The sequence below is a fragment of the Hyperoodon ampullatus genome (genome assembly GCF_949752795.1).
Source record: "Hyperoodon ampullatus genome assembly, chromosome: 6".
Lineage (NCBI taxonomy): Eukaryota > Metazoa > Chordata > Mammalia > Artiodactyla > Ziphiidae > Hyperoodon > Hyperoodon ampullatus.
Window position 1 is genome coordinate 125,639,898 of NC_136919.1, and position 18,944 is coordinate 125,658,841.

An 18,944-nucleotide genomic window follows, 5' to 3' on the forward strand; every position below is an offset into this window, starting at 1 on the left:
CCATTAAAAAAGAATGAGATAAATGCAGTACCATTTGGGGGAGAAGCAAGGTATAAGTGTGTATAGGATGCTACCATTTATCTGAGAAAAATAAGTAAATAAATATATATGCTTGTATTTTAAAAAATAAAGGGACAAAACATAACATTGAAAGTGTGAATCATTACCTGTAAGAGGAGGAAGGCAATAAGTTGGGAGGCACAGGGACTATAAAAGAAAGTAATTTGTATGTATAACCCTAGTGGGATAAACACTAAGGACAAAAAGTATCGTAAAAAAAGAAAACACTAAAACTCTTCAGTAAGCATATTGCTGGCGAGAGTGCTGGCAGCATTATTCTGAAATAACACATCTGCTGTGTGTGTGCTGTGAGGAGAATCAATGCACGTGATGCTGAGGTTCTGGGCTTGGCTGAAAGGACATACAGGTTTAAGGACTAGAAGTCAAATGAAAGCCCTCCAGCATTTAACTTAAATTAGAAGGTTCCTCTAAACTTAAGAGGCTAGAAACGAGGGCCAGCCTGCAAGCAGTAAGAGCCTCCAGCGCTCAGGCTGCCTGTGTACCATTTTCCTTCAAAGGAACCAGAGCTCCTTGGAGAGGTCCAGGTTCGGTGCAGGAAACGTGTAACATGAGCCAGGATTATCTTGTCTTCCCAGAATACATCAAAGTGTACTAAGCACGGGCCAAAGGACTCAGACACCAACCTAAATCAGCTGCCACTGGTCAGCAAAGGAGTAACATGGGCATCAATAAGGATACTAATTGTGATGATTAAAACACATCAAATATGTTTAGACCCAGGAAGATACAGAAACAGCAACCAAGCAAGCAAACCAAACCCTCACTGGTCAACTCTGAGGATGCTAGGGCGCCATGAGGTGTCAAACCTCCTCCCTTCTCTGTACAGCCCGAACCTGAGGGAGTCCAGGTAACTGGTGTGGGAAGGTTCTCTTTATAGAAAAAGTCAAGCTAATAAATAAAAATGGAATGAGAATTAGATTGCTACCATCCTGCGAAATAATGACATAAATATTTGAAATGAAATAATGCTGAATTTGCTTCAAAATAAGCTGGGGTAGGAGGGCTACAAGGATAATTAAAAGTTTAGGGGAAAAAGGAATTCGATAGCTATACACACTGAAATAGACAGTTTTCTTTTTTTTTTAATTTGATGCTTTAAGAACAACAGTAAGAACATCTACATGTAGAACTTCCCAGCTTTAACAGAGTTTTATGCTTACATAAGCATATATTAAAGCACTGAAAATGATATTTGACTTACTTAGAAAGAGACGATCGATGTGAATAGCCAGGACACTCACTGACTACTTCACTTATTGTTATATTATTTGAAATGTTCTCAAGCACCATGGACTACTTTCATAACCAGAGAAAAAAAGGGATGCGTTGTGGTTTTAGTTTCAGTTTTCTCTGAAACTTTATAAACACGGTATCTATGGACCCTTTCCTCCCCCTCACTTGAGAACACATTTAAACCCTCCCTGAATATGTCAGTGACTCTGCAAAGTAATATACTTCCAAGTACAACTGTGTTTACCTAACAATCACACAAGGCACGGAATTTATAGTGTGTGTGATTTAGGCACACTGGATTAAAACAGTGGTTCTCAGGGGCTTCCCTGGTGGCACAGTAGTTAAGAATCCACCTGCCAATGCAGGGGACACGGGTTCGAGCCCTGGCCAGGGAAGATCCCATATGCCGCAGAGCAACTAAGCCCGTGCACCACAACTACTGAGCCTGTACTCTAGAGCCTGTGAGCCACAACTACTGAGCCCATGTGCCACAACTACTGAAGCCTGAGCACCTAGAGCCCATGCTCCGCAACAAGAGAAGCCACCACAATGAGAAGCCCGCGCAGCTCAACGAAGAGTAGCCCCCGCTCACCGCAACTAGAGAAAGCCTGCGTGCAGCAATAAAGACCCAGCACAGCCAAAAATTAAAATTAAAATAAAAAAAAAAAACAGTGGTTCTTATGGTGTGGCCCAGACACCCTGTGTGTCCCTGAGACCTTTTCTCAGGGGTCTTCAAGGTCAAAGCTATTTTCATAGTAATATTAAAACATGATGTGCCTTTTTCACCATGTTGATGCTTTCACTGATAACACAAAAGCGATAACATAACTGCTGGGTCCTCAGCAGAGTCAAGGCAGTGGCATCCAAACACCCTGGCAGTCATCACATTCTTCACTGCCACTTAGAGCTAAAAGGTAAGTAAATGCCAGTTTCACTTTGAAATGTCTTTGAGGAAAAGCAGTAAAAAGTATTGCGCCCAGTCCACTGAGGCTTCCTAACACTGCGTGTGATGACTGAAGTATACACACAGCACTTCCGATGCACACTGAAGCCAGAGGCGAGGCCTTGAGGAAAAGCACCTGTGCGATCTACTTGAGCTGCAAAATAAACCGCTTCCATGGAACACCCATATTACTTGAAAGAAAACCACCAAGCCATGGTTTTTCAGACTTGGAAATTTGACAGGTATTTATCTCAAAAATGAACCAAGTAAGCCTGTCATTTCAAGTAAAATGTGTATTTGTTTCCAATGATAGAATTTGAGCTTTCAAGTAAAAATGAATTTTAGAAAACTTGTAGCCATCACTATAAGAATGACAGATCCCAGTCCTTAAAGACTTTTCTGAGGAGATCAGTGTTGATATTAACAAATGTGCCTTTTTTGATATTGTATAATGATATGGTGTAATGAAAATGTCAACTATTGAAAGAACTGCATGAATCAATGAATCACTATTTTTTTCTTTCTTTCTTATTTTTTTTTATTTTTTTACTATTTTTCAAAGGATCATGGCATAATGTTACAAAATCATCCATTCAAAGTCCAACAGGAACCAACAGATTTTAATGTAATAGGAGACAAAAAGTTCATTGATACAGTTTCAGATTACACACTGCATCTAACCTTTAAGAAACTACCACTTGTCACTGTCACTGTCATGTGGTATCAAAGAATATCCACAATGATCTGAAAAGGTTATTAAAATACTCCTGGCTTTTCCAACTACACATCTGTGTGAGGCTGGATTTTCTTCATGTACTTCAATCAAAACATATCACAACAGACTGCAGCAGCAGATATGAGAAACCAGCATTTTTAATAAACCAGACAACAATGAATGAATGATTTATAAAGATGTAATACAATGTCACTCTCTCACTAAATATTTTTTGTTTTGGGAAATAGTTATTTTTCATAAAAATATGTTTTTTATGTTAACATGTAATGGGTTTGTTATTGTTACTTTTTTTTTTTTTTGCGGTACGCGGGCCTCTCACTGTTGTGGCCTCTCCCGTTGCGGAGCACAGGCTCCGGACGCGCAGGCTCAGCGGCCGTGGCTCACGGGCCCAGCCGCTCCGTGGCATGTGGGACCTTCCCGGACCGGGGCACGAACCTGTGTCCCCTGCAACGGCAGGCGGACTCTCAACCACTGCGCCACCAGGGAAGCCCCTATTGTTACTTTTAAATGAATTAATATTTTTGAAATTTTTCAGTTTTAGTACCTAATATGGTATTACCTCTTATTTTCAGTTACACTCTAGTTATAATGTTCCCAGAAAAGGTAAATATTGACTAATGAATCTCAGAAGCAGTACTTTTCATAAACAATATAATCTAAGTCCAACTTAAGGTTTAAAACACATATATACATTATTATGAAAGGTAATACCTAATTTGTACAAGCAATTATTTCATTTACAAGTAACTTTCAGAGCTCAAATTTGCAAACGGCCTTTTAGAATTTGGAATTTTATTTTCAAGAGATTTTTTTTTCTCTTTTAAAATTATTTTTGAATTACGCTGTATCAGTAAGGCACAATCGACAACAAAAAAGTTAACGTAAGTTGTAGTTTTTAGCAAAAGCCATTGTTTTTTTAATTAGTGATTCATTACAACATTCAATATGCCCTATACAGGACTCAATTTGAGAAATATCTCAGAATTTAAAACCAAGAAAGGAGATAAAAGAAAACAGCAAAACCCCAGGAAACTATCTCCCCAGTAAGCTGCTTCTTTTTCCAACAACTGAAATTATGTAATACGTCTCCTCTTTTGCCGTAGCCGCTGTGCTGCTCACAGCCGGATATCATGCTGACTCTGCTACATCCTGAACTTGGTTTCACCCTCCCTCAATTCACAGGCCGTGTTTTCCCTTTCCTTCCCACTTTGTCTTACTATACTTCTTTGATTTTAAGCTACTTCAAATCCTTTCCAGAAAGACACGGGATATAAATAAACTTTTAAAAAATTATATAGAGAAAAAACATATTACTTATAAAATGTAGGAATTTACTTGAATGTACTTTTAATGTATAACATATTTTGGCAGGCCAAGATCACATATTATTAAATGATCTAATTGTGCACTGTCACTTTAAAGATTACTGAAAACACTCACCCGTCTATGCCTTTCCCTGTCTTTACATCTCTCCCGCACCCAATCAATGGTGTGGAAATCGTCATAGGTACCAACACCAGGGATGGGTTCATCCAGAAGGTCCAGCAGGTGGGTGGAACTGCTGATGCTGCCTCCGTTTGTCATTGTGTAATGAGTTCCTACAAAGCAAAAAGGGGACAATGAGCGTGTTCTGTGAGACACAATGGTGAACTATGCAGCCTCCTCAGCAGTTCATTAGGGATTCATAAAGAAATAGTTATCACTTGAAATAATTACACTAAAACAGAGGAAGGAAAGCATTAGAAAAATTCATCTGAGACTTGGAAATAGGCAAAAAGACGATGGCATGTCCTTTCCAACTCACACACTATCCCCTAAATCAGCTTTGTCATCAAGCTGGTTCCCTCATTAGAGTTAAATAAATATTTGACAAGTGTCCACTATGTAACAGACTTGAAGGTACAAGGAAGTTGAGACAGACAATTCACAGAAAATAAAAACTGGCTATTAAATTTGAAAAGAAGTTCAATCTAACACAGAAAAAGAAATGCAGATAAAACCTACAATATCATTTTCCTCTATCAGATTGGTAAAGATTAAAAAAGCTGGCTAACGCACTGAGTTGGCAAAGTTATGGGGAAAAGAGGTCCTGCCACAAAAGCATTAGTTTCAGTATAAACTTGTATAACCTCTTTGGGCAGGCAAAGCTACACAATCTCCAACCCAGCGGCCACATATCTAGGAATTCTTCCTGCACTTATCCTTGTACAAGTCCATAAGTCATGCACAGTGTGGGGAGAACATCTTACTAGTGCTCCAGAAAGTAAGCAAAAACAAATGCCAGATGCTTACGATCTAAAAGAGGGGTCAGTAAAAGAGCCACAGAGTATATCTTTTAGGCTTTGGAGGCCGTATAGTCAGAACTACTCAACTTTGCCACGGTAGCACAAAAGAAGGCATAGACAATATATAAATGAATGAATATGGCTGTGTTTCAATAATAGTTTACTTACAGGTGAAGAGCGAGATCTGACCTAACCCCTGACCCTATTTTCAAGTGCAGATCAGCATGTTTAATTTGAAAATTATTTAGTAAAATTTATTTTGGTTTACAAGTGACGCTTACATGTATATTTAAATACAGAGAAAACAGTATGAAGAGATATGAAACAACATGTTAATAATGGTTACCTCTGGCAAGTAGATTTGTTAGAAAAAGCAGAGAATGAACTTTGTCTGCATAACCCTTGTAGGTATATGAATATACCTATCAATATCAATGAAAATTACTTTTCTAAATAAACACACATACTATTAACAGGGATGTGAACAGGACTGAGAATAAAGGAACCTAACGGATCTAACCATTAGGTAAGTGAAAAGAGCAACAAACTGCTACCAAAGGCCCAGGTTCTAGTCATAGACAGCTAAGTAACTTTGGACAAGTCATCTTCAAATATTAAGCATCTAAATGATATATGTTATGCATCATTTTGTTATACCTTATAACAAAGACATATAAGCAAAGAAGCATTTGGAATTTTTCTAAAGGCCTAAAAACTTAGAAAAGCTGATACATAATTTCAAACAGGTGATCTTAGCATAAGTGATTACAGATTACATCTTCAAATTATGTAGCAGTAATATAGATTTTATGCCAAAAATAATCATCTAAAAGTGTGTCATTTTAATAAAAATGTACTAACTGATATAGAATATAAGCAGTGGCACTATACTCACGTTTAAACAAACACTATAGAAAGAAACCCAAGAAACCGGTTTATTTTATTCTGTGGCTTTTAAGGAACAGAGCGAAATTTCCAGACGACTCCTGCAGTCTGATGGTTTAAACTGACTTGTTCTCTTTCGTTTACAAAGAAACTATCATACATGTGAAGTCATTCACCAAAGGATCACGTGGCAAAGCCAGAATCTGAACTTTCCCCCCTCGCTATAGACAACGCCTAGATTAGAGCAGGAAGGGGTCTTGAAGCAGTGGGGGGAGAGACACACACAGCCACCATGCCAAGACAGGGACGCATTTTGTTCCTGTGCAGACAGAAACCAAACAGACGTCACTGTGGGTTGCAAGCTCTGTTTCTTGATCATTCAAAGAGGCAGTATTAGAAACACGCATTAACACAAAAAGGGTTAGTATTTCAAACAATGTAATAAATACTGAATATTGTACTAATAAACTTCATGTCTCTTTACGTCTACGAGATAGAACAGAGTTCTCTCTTACCTCCCCATTTAATACATTTGTGCTTGCCTTGGAACGGTGTAAAACTTCTAAAAGGAGAGGAGTGTACTGATTTCAGTGTTTCAGCAGAAGCCCTCCAGGAATAAATAATTCACCATTCTGGCTGAGTGTTTAAAGGCCCAAGCCCTGCAATGGCCCATGCTTGCTTACATAAAACATATGCTCTAAATCTTCCTCTTCAGCCTTTACATACACTAGCTCTTTCTTCCTCCCTCTATCCTGACTCTATTCACTAATTTCCACTTTGTGAAAGCTAACTGAAAGGCCACACATCTTCTTAAGAAAAAGCGACAGGAGAGTAATAATAAGAGCATGTATAACATCTGACGAATTTCAGAAATCTGACTCTGCTTTCTGTACGATAATACTAAAATTGGTCATTGTGAAGACGGTTTCTGGAGGGAAGCACCACAGCCTCTATACCATTTAGGAAGACTTCTGGATGCTCTGCCCAAAACACATGATCAACACGACAAATCCAAGCTGAGGGAAATTCTGCAAGATAAATGGTTTGCATTCTTCAACAATGGCAAAGTCACGAAAGACAAAGCATGACTGAGGAGCGGCTCTAGATTAAAGGAGACCAAAGAGACAGCCACAGAACATAACCTGTGCCCTGGACGAGCAGAGCAGGACGGGGACAGACATGTTTGCGCTTTTGTATTAAAGGACACACAGCAACAAGCAGCAAATCTGGAAACAGCCTGTAGCTCTAATAACAGTACTGTATCAATGTCAATTTTCTGACGTTGAAAACTGTACTTAGCTATACATAAGCTATATATCCTTCCATAAAGAAATACACACTGACGTATTTAGAGGTTAAAGTGTATCACGTCTGCATCTTACCCTTATAGAGTTCAGGAAAAAATTATGTGCTAATTATATGCACCACATACATATAAATAGCCGTATATATTATGTATTACTCAGAAAACAGTACATATAACAGCGAGAGAAAGAACAAGACACAGGATGAACAAATGTAAAATGTTAACATTTCAGGAATCTGGGTGAAGGGTATATGGGATTCTCTGCACTATTTTTCAACATCTCGAAGTTTGAAATTAAAAGAAAAAAATGTTTTAAGTCTACTGTGATATATTTTGCAAACTTCAAACTTTTCCCCTGTTTGCCCTTATCTGGGTAGAGTTGAAGACACATGAACTCCTGATCTTTATTATTATCTTCTATGAAAAATCAAAAGCAAAATTTCTATAGCACTTAACATGCACGCACACAATAGGTCACCAGCCCCATGATGAGAATTCCCAACCGTGTGCACCATGCGGGTACTAAGCAAACACAGAGTGTATCCCTCCCACAGGCTTCTGAGCTAGGGAGGGGCGGGGAGAGACCACTAGGCCTAATTTCGGAGGCTGTCCCACACACACTTCCACAGAAGCCCTGTGTCTTGCCTCAGTGACTTTCAAATCATTCGTCTGTAGAAACTACCCTGACATCTAACTTACATAACTACACAGTAACTCAAAAGTCCTGGACGTCAGATATAAAGTATTCACCTTTTTAAACCAAGGACCCTGTGCACCAATGATTTATGTTTGGGGACTTCTATGTGTGTCCCTTGGAATTTCTGGGGCTGCCACTGCACATTTTAGCTTAGGAATTAGCCAGAGCAGTTTGTGTCCCCAACAGACGATTTGAAGTCAGTCTGTCCTCTCACGCCTATTTGCTTCTACCTGACACAGCAATGCTGTTTGAAAAAAGCAGAGTATGGGAGAAATGCTGATTGGTCGTGGTTTGGGGGGAGCCGGAAGAAACAGAGGTTCACTGTTTCCCCTCTAAATTATTCCGAGAAGAGGTCTGAGTCCTTCTTGTGACTCTTGCTATCAAATCGGCTTAGAAAGTAACCAAGATGGATTTTGCTATGAAAGTAAAATAACACCTTTTCGCTAGTTGATTAGAATATTTCTCTGGCACTGATCAATATAATTAAAAGGAATCTCCCGGAAGAAAAAGGCAGACATTTCTTTTTTTTTTTCTTTTTTTGGCTGTGCCACGTGGCATGCGGGTTCTTAGTTCCCCCACCAGGGATAGAACCCATGCCCCCTGCAGTGGAAGCACGGAGTCTTAACCACTGGACCACCAGGGAAGTCCCAAAACAGACATTTCAATCTGGCTTTAACCTCTCTCCTTTCATCCTGTTTCTTACTGGGTTATTATTAACAAATGAAAGATATATCATATTGAATGCAAAATCAATTAACATATTTTTTATATTTAAAGTCTGCTTTGGACTTCCCTGGTGGCACAGGGGTTAAGAATCCGCCTGCCAACGCAGGGGACACAGGTTCGAGCCCTGGTCCAGGAGGATCCCACATGCCGCGGAGCAACTAAGCCCGTGCGCCACAACTATGGAACCTGCGCTCTAGAACCCACGAGCCACAACTACTGAGCCCACATGGCACAACTACTGAAGCCCACGCGCCTAGAGCCCGTGCTCCGCAACAAGAGAAGCCACTGCAATGAGAAGCCCATGCATCACAATGTAGAGTAGCCCCTGCTCGCTGCAACTAGAGAAAGCCCATGCGCAGCAGCAAAACCCAATGCAGTCAAAAATAAAATAAAATAAAATAATTTATTAAAAAAAAATAAAAAGACTCCGTGCTCCCAATGCAGGGGGCCTGGGTTCGATCCCTGCTCAGGAAACTAAGATCCCACATGCCACAACTACTGAGCTTGCACGCCACAACGAAGAGCCCACGTGCTGCAACGAAGATCCAGTGCGGCCACAATAAATTTTAAAGTTCTCTCATATGTTAAGTGCATCTCTCTTTCTTTCCTAAAATATTATTTCAAGGGTTGGTTAATTAGGAAATTATAACATGGCTTTCCTAAAGCTGTTCTCTGTCCAGAAGACAAAGAGGTCGACAGGATGAAATAAAGGGGTGAGGCCGCACTTCCCCGACAAGGCCTCTCTTTGCCTCAGTAAAAACTCTTGTTATAGACGCATGAACACAAAAATGACATGATTTACTTGGACCTCCCATTTCTCAAAGCATGTGCAGCTCTCACTGATCTATCTGTGGAGACAGTAGCAGAGACGTACCAGGACACCTTTTGGAAATACTACTCATCAGGTTCCTTACCCGACACGATCTCCTCGTCCTCTCCACACGTGTTCCCCACCAATTCAGGAAACACTCACCACCACAGGGAAAGAAACACACAGCAGAACACAGAAAGCAAGATTCAGCACTGTGGCTTCTACGAGTTTCCAACTCAGGCTTTTGAAACCCATGTAAAAGGCAAAGTCTTAAAAGCCAATACCTTTGAGTTGTAAGCAATGGGTTTCTGGGTTTCAAAATGTTTTAAGTAAAAAAGAGAGTTTCTGCAATAAGCCTTGGATTGAAAAAGTAACAGATGAAGAAGCAATTCTACACAGTTACATAAGGTTTGTGGGAGAAGCAAGGAGAGGGACTTGAGTAAACAAGAGAGTTTAAAATAGTTACACTGGCAACTGGTTTCAGCTTTTAACATTTTATGCAAGAAAAAAAGATAAGATCTAATTAGCCACATTTATTTATAAGCTTGTAGCATATTTTCATTACCCAACATACTTTCTAAAAACCATCTCATGTCATTAAATGCATAGGCACATCATTTTCAAAGGACTTCAGACTAGTGCAACTGTTGTGATGTACTCTATCATTTAGGTTAGTTTGCATTAAAAACAGTATAATATACAATGAACATACGTGTACCTAGTCGTCCTCTTTTCCATTTTTAAAATTTTAATCTTTTTCTTGTCCTTAACTTTTTTCCCAACCCTATGTCCAGATATTCAATATTAATAACCAGATATATCGCCAAACTTAAAATAACCACATGACCTAGTAACTGTCCTCAGATTAGGTTAATATTTATGTAATGTATCCTTATTGTCTCTGCCCACCTAGTAACCCTTTCCCCTTCTTTCTGAAACAGAACCCAATTATTTTTAGGAAACTTCTACTCCTCACTGCACACAATCTTGATGGGGGCATCAATCAAAGTATCTTCCCCTGTCCAGCTAAGAAAACGGCACACAATCCAAGGTAGGTTAATCAAACTCTTACCTCTTGAAAATATAAACCCTGAGCAGAGTGATACAAAGACAGTAGGAGTTTATTAATTTTAACACCTGAACTTCAAAAGGATATAGGATAATCCCTGCTCCCTAGATCCCCAGATCTTAGAGTATAAGAAAGTAGAATCTGAAAGTAGTAGCTCCCAAATTTAAGACAAAAACTTTTCTGCAGGTCTGGCTACCAGATGCCAGTGACTACCCTTCCACTACCCATTGGCTGAAAAACAGTAACAAGGAAAGACCAGAGAAAAGATCACCTTCTTTTCAGAGTGGCCCAGTAGAGAAATTCCACGACCTTAATGCACTTCGAGGTCAGAAAGACCTAGAGTCAAATCCCACACAAGCCAGCACGAACTATGAATTAACCTCTTAGAGGTACCGGGGTGATCTCACCCACTTTTAGAATGTGGTGTGTGGACTGGAGATAAAACATGTAAAATACCAACTAATATATCTGACAAACAGTAGGAAATCAATAAACACAAGTTATTGTTTCTGCTCAAATATTTTGGCATTTAAAATTTCATCAGGCTTAATTATGTTACTCATATGGTATTAATCTTAACCAGAAGACTGAAATATGACAAAGGGAAGAAGAAGGGTCTTACAAATTTGAGCAATGAGTTCTTCTGCAACTGTATACTGAGCAAAAATCCTGTAGTTTTAAAAGATAACTTAATTCATTACACCTGGTATGGACACAAAAACAAATTTCTAAAATGTATGGTTGGACTTCCCTGGTGGCACAGTGGTTAAGAATCCGCCTGCCAATGCAGGGGACACGGGTTCGAACCCTGGTCTGGGAAGATCCCACACACCTCGGAGCGACTAAGCCCGTGAGCCACAACTACTGAGCCTGTGCTCTAGAGCCCGAGAGCTACAACTACTGAAGCCCACACACCTAGAGCCCGTGCTCCGCAAGAGAAGCCACCGCAATGAGAAGCCCAGACACTGCAACGAAGAGTAGCCCCCACTCGCTGCAACTAGAGAAAGCCCACACACAGCAACGAAGACCCAATGCAGCCAATAAATTAATTAATTAAAAAAGGAAACACCATTAAAAAATAAAATAAAATGTATGCTCAATGACCAACCTTTCCACAAAATGTACATCGTATAATTTAAATATCACCAACAATATTTCATAGTTCAAGTATCACTAACACTAAAATATCAATACCTCAGCAAGTAGGAAAAATTATCCAGTCAATGAGCTGTAACTGTAACTGGTTTGCAGCTTTCTTGCAAAAATAACTTTATTGATAAGAGGACTTTTTGCCTTGTTTATTTTTTCCCCAGACACAAAAGCATACCTATGTAAACACAACTTTATTATTAACGTCTATAATCTAAACAAAGAGTTTTTAAATTATCTGTCGGAAAATTTTAATTTATGTTATTTTGTTTTGGTTTTGGTTTTTGTGTTGAAGTATAGTTGATTTACAGTGTTACGCTAGTTTCAGGTATACAGCAAAGTGATTCAGTTATACATATATATCTATTCTTTTTCAGATTCTTTTCCCTTATAGGTTATTACAAAATGTTGAGTAGAGTTCTCTGTGCTATACAGTAGGTCCTTGTTGGTTATCTATTTTATATATAGTAGTGTGTATATGTTAATCCCAAACTCCTCATTTATTCCCCCTGCTTTCCCCCCTTTGGTAACCATAAGTTTGTTTTCTGTGTCTGTGGGTGTATTTCTGTTCTGTATATAAGTTCATTTGTATCACATTTTTTTTTAGATTCCACATATAAGCAATATCATGTATTTGTCTTTCTTTGTCCAGTATGCTTCACTTAATATGATAATCTCTAGGTCCATCCATGTTGCTGAAAATGGCGTTATTTCATTTTTTATGGCTGAGTAATATTCCATTGTATATATATATACCACATCTTCATTATCCATTCATCCGTCAATGGACATTGAGGTTGCTTCCATGTCTTGGCTATTGTAAATAGTGCTGCTATGAACACTGGGGTGCATGTATCTTTTTAAATTATGGTTTTCTCCAGATATATGTCCAGGAATGGGATGGCAGGATCATATGGTAGCTCTATTTTTAGTTTTTTAAGGAACCTCCATACTGTTCTCCATAGTGGCTGTACCAATTTACATTCCCACCAACAGCGTAGGAGGGTTCCTTTTTCTCCACACCCTCTCCTGAATTTATTATTTGTAGATGTTTTAATGATGGCCATTCTGAGCACTGTGAGGTGATACGTCACTGTAGCTTTTATTTGCATTTCTTTAATAATTAGCAATATTGAGCATCTTTTCATGTGCTTTTTGTCTATCTGTATGTCTTCCTTGGAGAAATGTCTATTTAGATCTTCTGCGTATTTTCTGAATAGGCTGTGGGGTTTTTTTGATATTGAACTGTATGAGCTGTTTGTATATTTTGGAGATTAATCCCTTGTCAGTCACATTGTTTGCAAATATTTTCTCCCATTCTGTAGGTTTCCTTTTCATTTTGTTTATGGTTTCCTTTGTTGTGCTAAAGCTTTTAAGTTTAATTAGGTCCCATTTGTTTATTTTTGTTTTTATTTCCATTGCTCTAGGAAATGGATCCAAACAGATACTGTTAACGATGTATGTCAGTGTTCTGCCTATGTTTTCCTCTAGAAGTTTTAGAGTATCTGGTCTTACATTTAGGCCTTTAATCCATTTTGAGTTTACTTTCGTGTATGGTGTTACAGAATGTTCTAATTTCATTTTTTTTACATGTAGCTGTCCAGTTTTCCCAGCACCACTTACTGAAGAGACTGTCTTTTCTCCACTGTATATTCTTGCCTCCTTTGTTGTTGATTAATTGACTGTAAGTGCATGGGTTTATTTCTGGGCTTTCCATCCTGGTCCATTGATCTAGATGTCTGTTTTTCTACCAGGACCATACTGTTTTGATTATTGTAGCTTTGTAGTATGGTCTGAAGTCAGGGAGCCTGATTCCTCCAGCTCCATTTTTCTTTCTAAAGATTGCTTTGGCTATTCGGGGGTCTTCTGTACTTCCATACAAATTTTAACATTGGTAATTTCATAGGGATTGCACTGAATCTATAGATTGCCTTGGGTAGTATAGTCATTTTGACAATACTGATTCATCCAATCCAAGAACATGGTGTATTTTTCCATCTGTTTATGGTGTCTTCAGTTTCTTTCACCAGCCTCTTACAGTTTTCAGAGCACAGGTCTTTTGCCTCCCTAGATAAGTTTACTCCTAGGTATTTTATTCTTTTTGATGCGATGGTAAATGGGACTGTTTCCTTAATTTCTCTTTCTGATTTTTTGTTGTTAGTGTATAGAAATGCAACAGATTTCTGCGTATTCATTTTACATCCTGCAACTTTACCGAATTCTTTAATGAGCTCTAGTAGTTTTCTGGTTATATTATTATTTAAAGAAATATTTTCATCAATGGGAAAAGAATAGTCTCTTCAACAAACGACGCTGGGACAATGGGCTAGCTATATGTGAAAGAATGAAGTTAGACCCTACCTACCTCACACCATACATGAAAATTAACTCAAAATGGATCACAGACCCACATGTAAGGGCTAACATTATTAAACTCTTCAAAGGAAACAGAGGAGTAAATCCTGTGACCTTGGGTGAGGCAATGGTTTTGCAGATAAAACACCAAAGCACAGGTGGCAAAAGAAAAAACAGAGAAACGAGACTACATCAGAATTAAGATAATCGTTCCCACCTAGAGGCGAGACATTGTGTGTAATACTAACAATAAAAGAACTAGCATGTATTGAGTGCTTACTGTGTGCTAGACACTGTTCTCAGCACTTTACATATATTAGCTCATTTAATCCTCACAACCACCCCAGGAGACAGGTATTACGATCTCCATTTTACAAATTAGAAAAGGCAGGCACAGAGAGTTAAGAGATATGCCCAGGGCCACATAGTAAGTAGTGGAACATGGATTCAAACTCAAGTAGTTTGATTCCAAAGGCATTTCTTACCACTGTGAGTACTGCCTAAAAACAGCTTCACGGTTTGTTTGCTTGTTGCTCTGCGAGTAGATTAAGACTGTTGATGCTGCCTTCTCCCCAAACACCTGCACACATGCACTGAGCGCTCATACAGTTAACACAACCCAATCCTTCACTGTCACCGGCCCTCTCTGCCTTTGGCCCCAGACCACAAGTCTGCTGCACAAGTTGTCACTGGCACTGCTTTGGTACCAGCACTCACAACCCTGTGCTGCAGCAGAGGTCAGTGACAATGACACATCCCATTCTCATCCTCAGGTTGTTCCAAACTCATCTTAGGCACAGGAAGCAGAGCCAACTGCCCCTCCAGGGGTTTACTTAGAAACTGGTTTTCAAACTTTTTTTTTTTTTGGCAGTACACGGGCCTCTCACTGTTGTGGCCTCTCCCATTGCGGAGCACAGGCTCCGGACACGCACGCTCAGCGGCCATGGCTCACGGGCCCAGTTGCTCCATGGCATGTGGGATCTTCCCGGACCGGGGCACGAACCCGTGTCCCCTGCATCGGCAGGCGGACTCTCAACCACTGTGCCACCTGGGAAGCCCTCAAACTTTTTTAACGGTGGCCCACAGCAAGAAATATTTCTCACTGACACAGTATACAGATATGCACCTAAGTAAAATCAAAGTTTAGCATATTTACTATTTGGCATATACTCTGGTATTTTTACTTTGTTTCCTTCCTTCCTCTTTTTTTCTTTTTTTAAATATTGGTCACAACCCAACATGCTGAAACCTGTAATTTGACAAACACTGAACTAGAGAAATACAGAGAGTAATGAAATTATCTGCTTTCCCACAAATAAAAACCTTTATATTCCCACCCACTAGTCCTCAATATATATTTGCTGAACTGAGCTACAAAAAACTAGTACTTAATTGTTACACCTTAGAGTGAACTAATTTATTAGTAAATTTCACCATCACACTTCTTCCGCAGTCTAAGTCTTTTCTCAAAGGGGAATATCCAAATAATAGTTCTACATGCAAAAGTAGGTATATATTTGTTTACTAAGACTATAGCTTATTACCGCTGGGGTCAATCTCAAAAGATTTGAGAGCAGTGATCCCTGTCATTTAAGCTCATAGGCAGATTACTGTGCTATCACACACATATAAAACATATATGCTTGGGCCTCCCTGGTGGCGCAGTGGTTGAGAGTCCGCCTGCCGATTCAGGGGATACGGGTTCGTGCCCCGGTCTGGGAGGATCCCATATGCCGCTGCTGAGCCTGCACATCCGGAGCCTGTGCTCCACGACGGGAGAGGCCACAACAGTGAGAGGCCCGCGTACCACAAAAAAAAAAAAAAAAAAAAAATATGCTTTTATTTTAAATTATGGAATAAGGCAGGCAGAAATCTAAAATTCTGCACATTCCCTGACAGCCCAGTTTCAGCTGTGTATTAAGAGCAGGAAGTCTAGTCCCCAGTGGATCTTCTCCTCCCTCTGTGACCCTACTGATAAGAAATGGTCACCCTGGTGAGGGAGGGGAAAGTGAGTGTTGTTAAGTTGATAATGGAAGTCCCAGAATGTCAGCAGATTTCCAAATGGAAGATTAAAAGTGTAACAGCACAGTGCTGGTACTTAGGAGGTGGTCAATGGGACATCTGCTGGATAAATTAATATGATAAATAAAGTATTTACTCTCTAAATTTGTTCTGCCATTCAAAGTCATACTTAACTGCCACCTATGTAAACGGCAAAGCCTTGGAAATTAAAACCAAATGGCAAAGAAGTTGACAGAAGATACACGACCAGTAAGTAGCAATGCTAAATTACCCAATTCACTGTTTCCTTCTCTGTTCTATTGACACCCCAAAACAAAAAGCCACATTCTTAGGTAGGGATGATAAAGTGGGTATTAAGACATCTGTATAACTGGAAACAAGTTGCATGTTCATTTATTATCTCTGCACATAAGATGATTTGTAGATTACATGAATAAAAAGATTCATGGAATTTGCTCTCTTAAATGGCGGAGGGAATAAATTGACAAACTAAAGCAAATCCATCTTTGATCTAGTTAAGGTTGTAAAGGACTACCAAAAAACTATGAATTAAACATCTGTTTATTAAAAAACAAAAACAAAACTTTAAAATACAATTTAAGCCACCAGTCTCCTGTGGCCTCGTGTCAGCACGAAACAGAGACCTCAATGCTGGGAAAACAGCCAAAATCACAAACCTAATCTACGTGGCAAGAGACCTGCTCACGTTTTGATATTTTTTTTTTTTCTTTTTTAAAGAAGGATATTAATTTATTTATTTTTGCTGTGTTGGATCTTCGTTTCTGTGCGAGGGCTTTCTCTAGTTGTGGCAAGCGGGGGACACTCTTCATCGCGGTGCGCGGGCCTCTCACTATCGCGGCCTCTCTTGTTGCAAAGCACGGGCTCCAGACGCGCAGGCTCAGTAGTTGTGGCTCACGGGCCTAGTTGCTCCGCGGCATGTGGGATCCTCCCAGACCAGGGCTCGAACCCGTGTCTCCTGCATTAGCAGGCAGATTCTCAACCACTGCGCCACCAGGGAAGCCCTCACGTTTTGATATCTTGAAACACAAAGCATTTTTAACTTACAACAAACCATGAGATGGTATAAAATTAATCATACTAAAAGTGTCAGCTAATTTTAGAAAACAGAGCTAGAGATAGTAATATGAAACACATTTAATTGAAGATTTTAAATTCATATACTGTGGGCAAAATAAATCTAAAGACAGGCTTTGTTTTATACTATTATTTTAGAATACAAAGACTTTTTGACATCAGATGAATTAATTTATAAGAAGAGATTTAATTTTCTAGTTGGCTAGAAGATTAAAGGTAAGAGAAGTACAATAAGGACTCGAATCCTAAAATAATTTTACAAAGAATCTACACAATGCCCCTATGGCAATAAGAATCTAACACCTGGATTTTCAAATAACGTGCAAAAAATGCTAACTACTGATACTTTCAGGAGGGAATAAAAATGAACAAATTCATCTATTCTAATAGGAAGAAAAAAGCTTTACTTAAATATATGTCTGAGCTAATGGATGTCAAGAAATGATTTCAGGTAGAAACTTTAAAAAACAAAACAAAACAAAAAAAACTTTGGGAATTCCCTGGTGGTCCAGTGGTTAGGACTCAGTGCTTTCACTGCTCTGGGCCCAGGTTCATTCCCTGGTCAGAGAACTAAGATCTTGCAAGCCGCTTGGCGCAGCAAAAAAAAAAAAAATTTTTTTTAAACACAAAAAAAACCCCTCAAACTTTATTTCAGAAGGAAAGCCACACCTCTTGTGGTTTAAGATCAGTATTAGTCTAGCATTCAAGTTCCTCTAGGATCTGGCACTCTTCTACCTTCCTAAAGGACCCCTTTAGCTGACCCAGTGACACAACAAAACTAATCAGGGAACAACATACTAGGCACTTGGTCCCATCAGAGCACTTACTAGCCTATCTTCCCCACCAGGAACGCGTATCAAATCCCCTGTGGACGTGGAAACTCGGCCGACTTTGATAACACTTGTCAAAAGAAGACTGGTCTCCACACCCCCACCCCCCAAAAACAGACTCACAGAACATGCAGTCTGTACCATTCACGAGAAATTAGCTTCCTTGGGGTTTTGTTTGTTTGTCTGTAAACCTGGGAAGCCTTCTTATGCTCCTACCAGACTGCACATGCCAAGTTATCACAGGGACAGACACAGTGCAAAGCAGTGTATCTCCACAATCAGACTATGAGTCTCATCATCTGCACTGAATCCTGACTTTTCTTGAACATTTCTTTTTTTTTTTTTTTTTGCGGTACGCGGGCCTCTCACCGATGTGGCCTCTCCCGTCGCGGAGCACAGGCTCCGGACGCACAGGCTCAGCGGCCATGGCTCACGGGCCCAGACACTCCGCGGCATGTGGGATCCTCCCGGACCGGGGCACGAACCCACGTCCCGTGCATCGGCAGGCGGACTCTCAACCACTGCGCCACCAGGGAAGCCCCTTGAACATTTCTTTACCTCAGTTTTGTCAACAGGAAAATGGGGATTATAACCGTTCCTACTTCACAGTCTGTGACACGGATTAAAATAATTTGTTACACATCAACGAACTGACACACGTAAAGCACTTACTAGAACAGTGTACAGGTATTAGCTTTTATTCATATCACCATTACTACTC

At 39.6% G+C, this 18,944-nt stretch overlaps 1 protein-coding gene across 4 annotated transcripts in view; it reads right to left on the reverse strand.

The window, feature by feature from the left end:
* Nucleotides 1–18,944, reverse strand: part of CLCN3 (chloride voltage-gated channel 3) — a gene marked incomplete at both ends in the record, with an annotated part of 69,732 nt that overhangs the window by 25,240 nt on the left and 25,548 nt on the right. For all 4 annotated transcript variants that reach the window (XM_079706948.1, XM_079706950.1, XM_079706949.1 and 1 more), the window contains one exon: nt 4,434–4,591. In XM_079706948.1, coding sequence (XP_079563074.1) covers nt 4,434–4,591 — 158 coding nt within the window. The remainder of the gene's footprint in view (nt 1–4,433; nt 4,592–18,944) is intronic.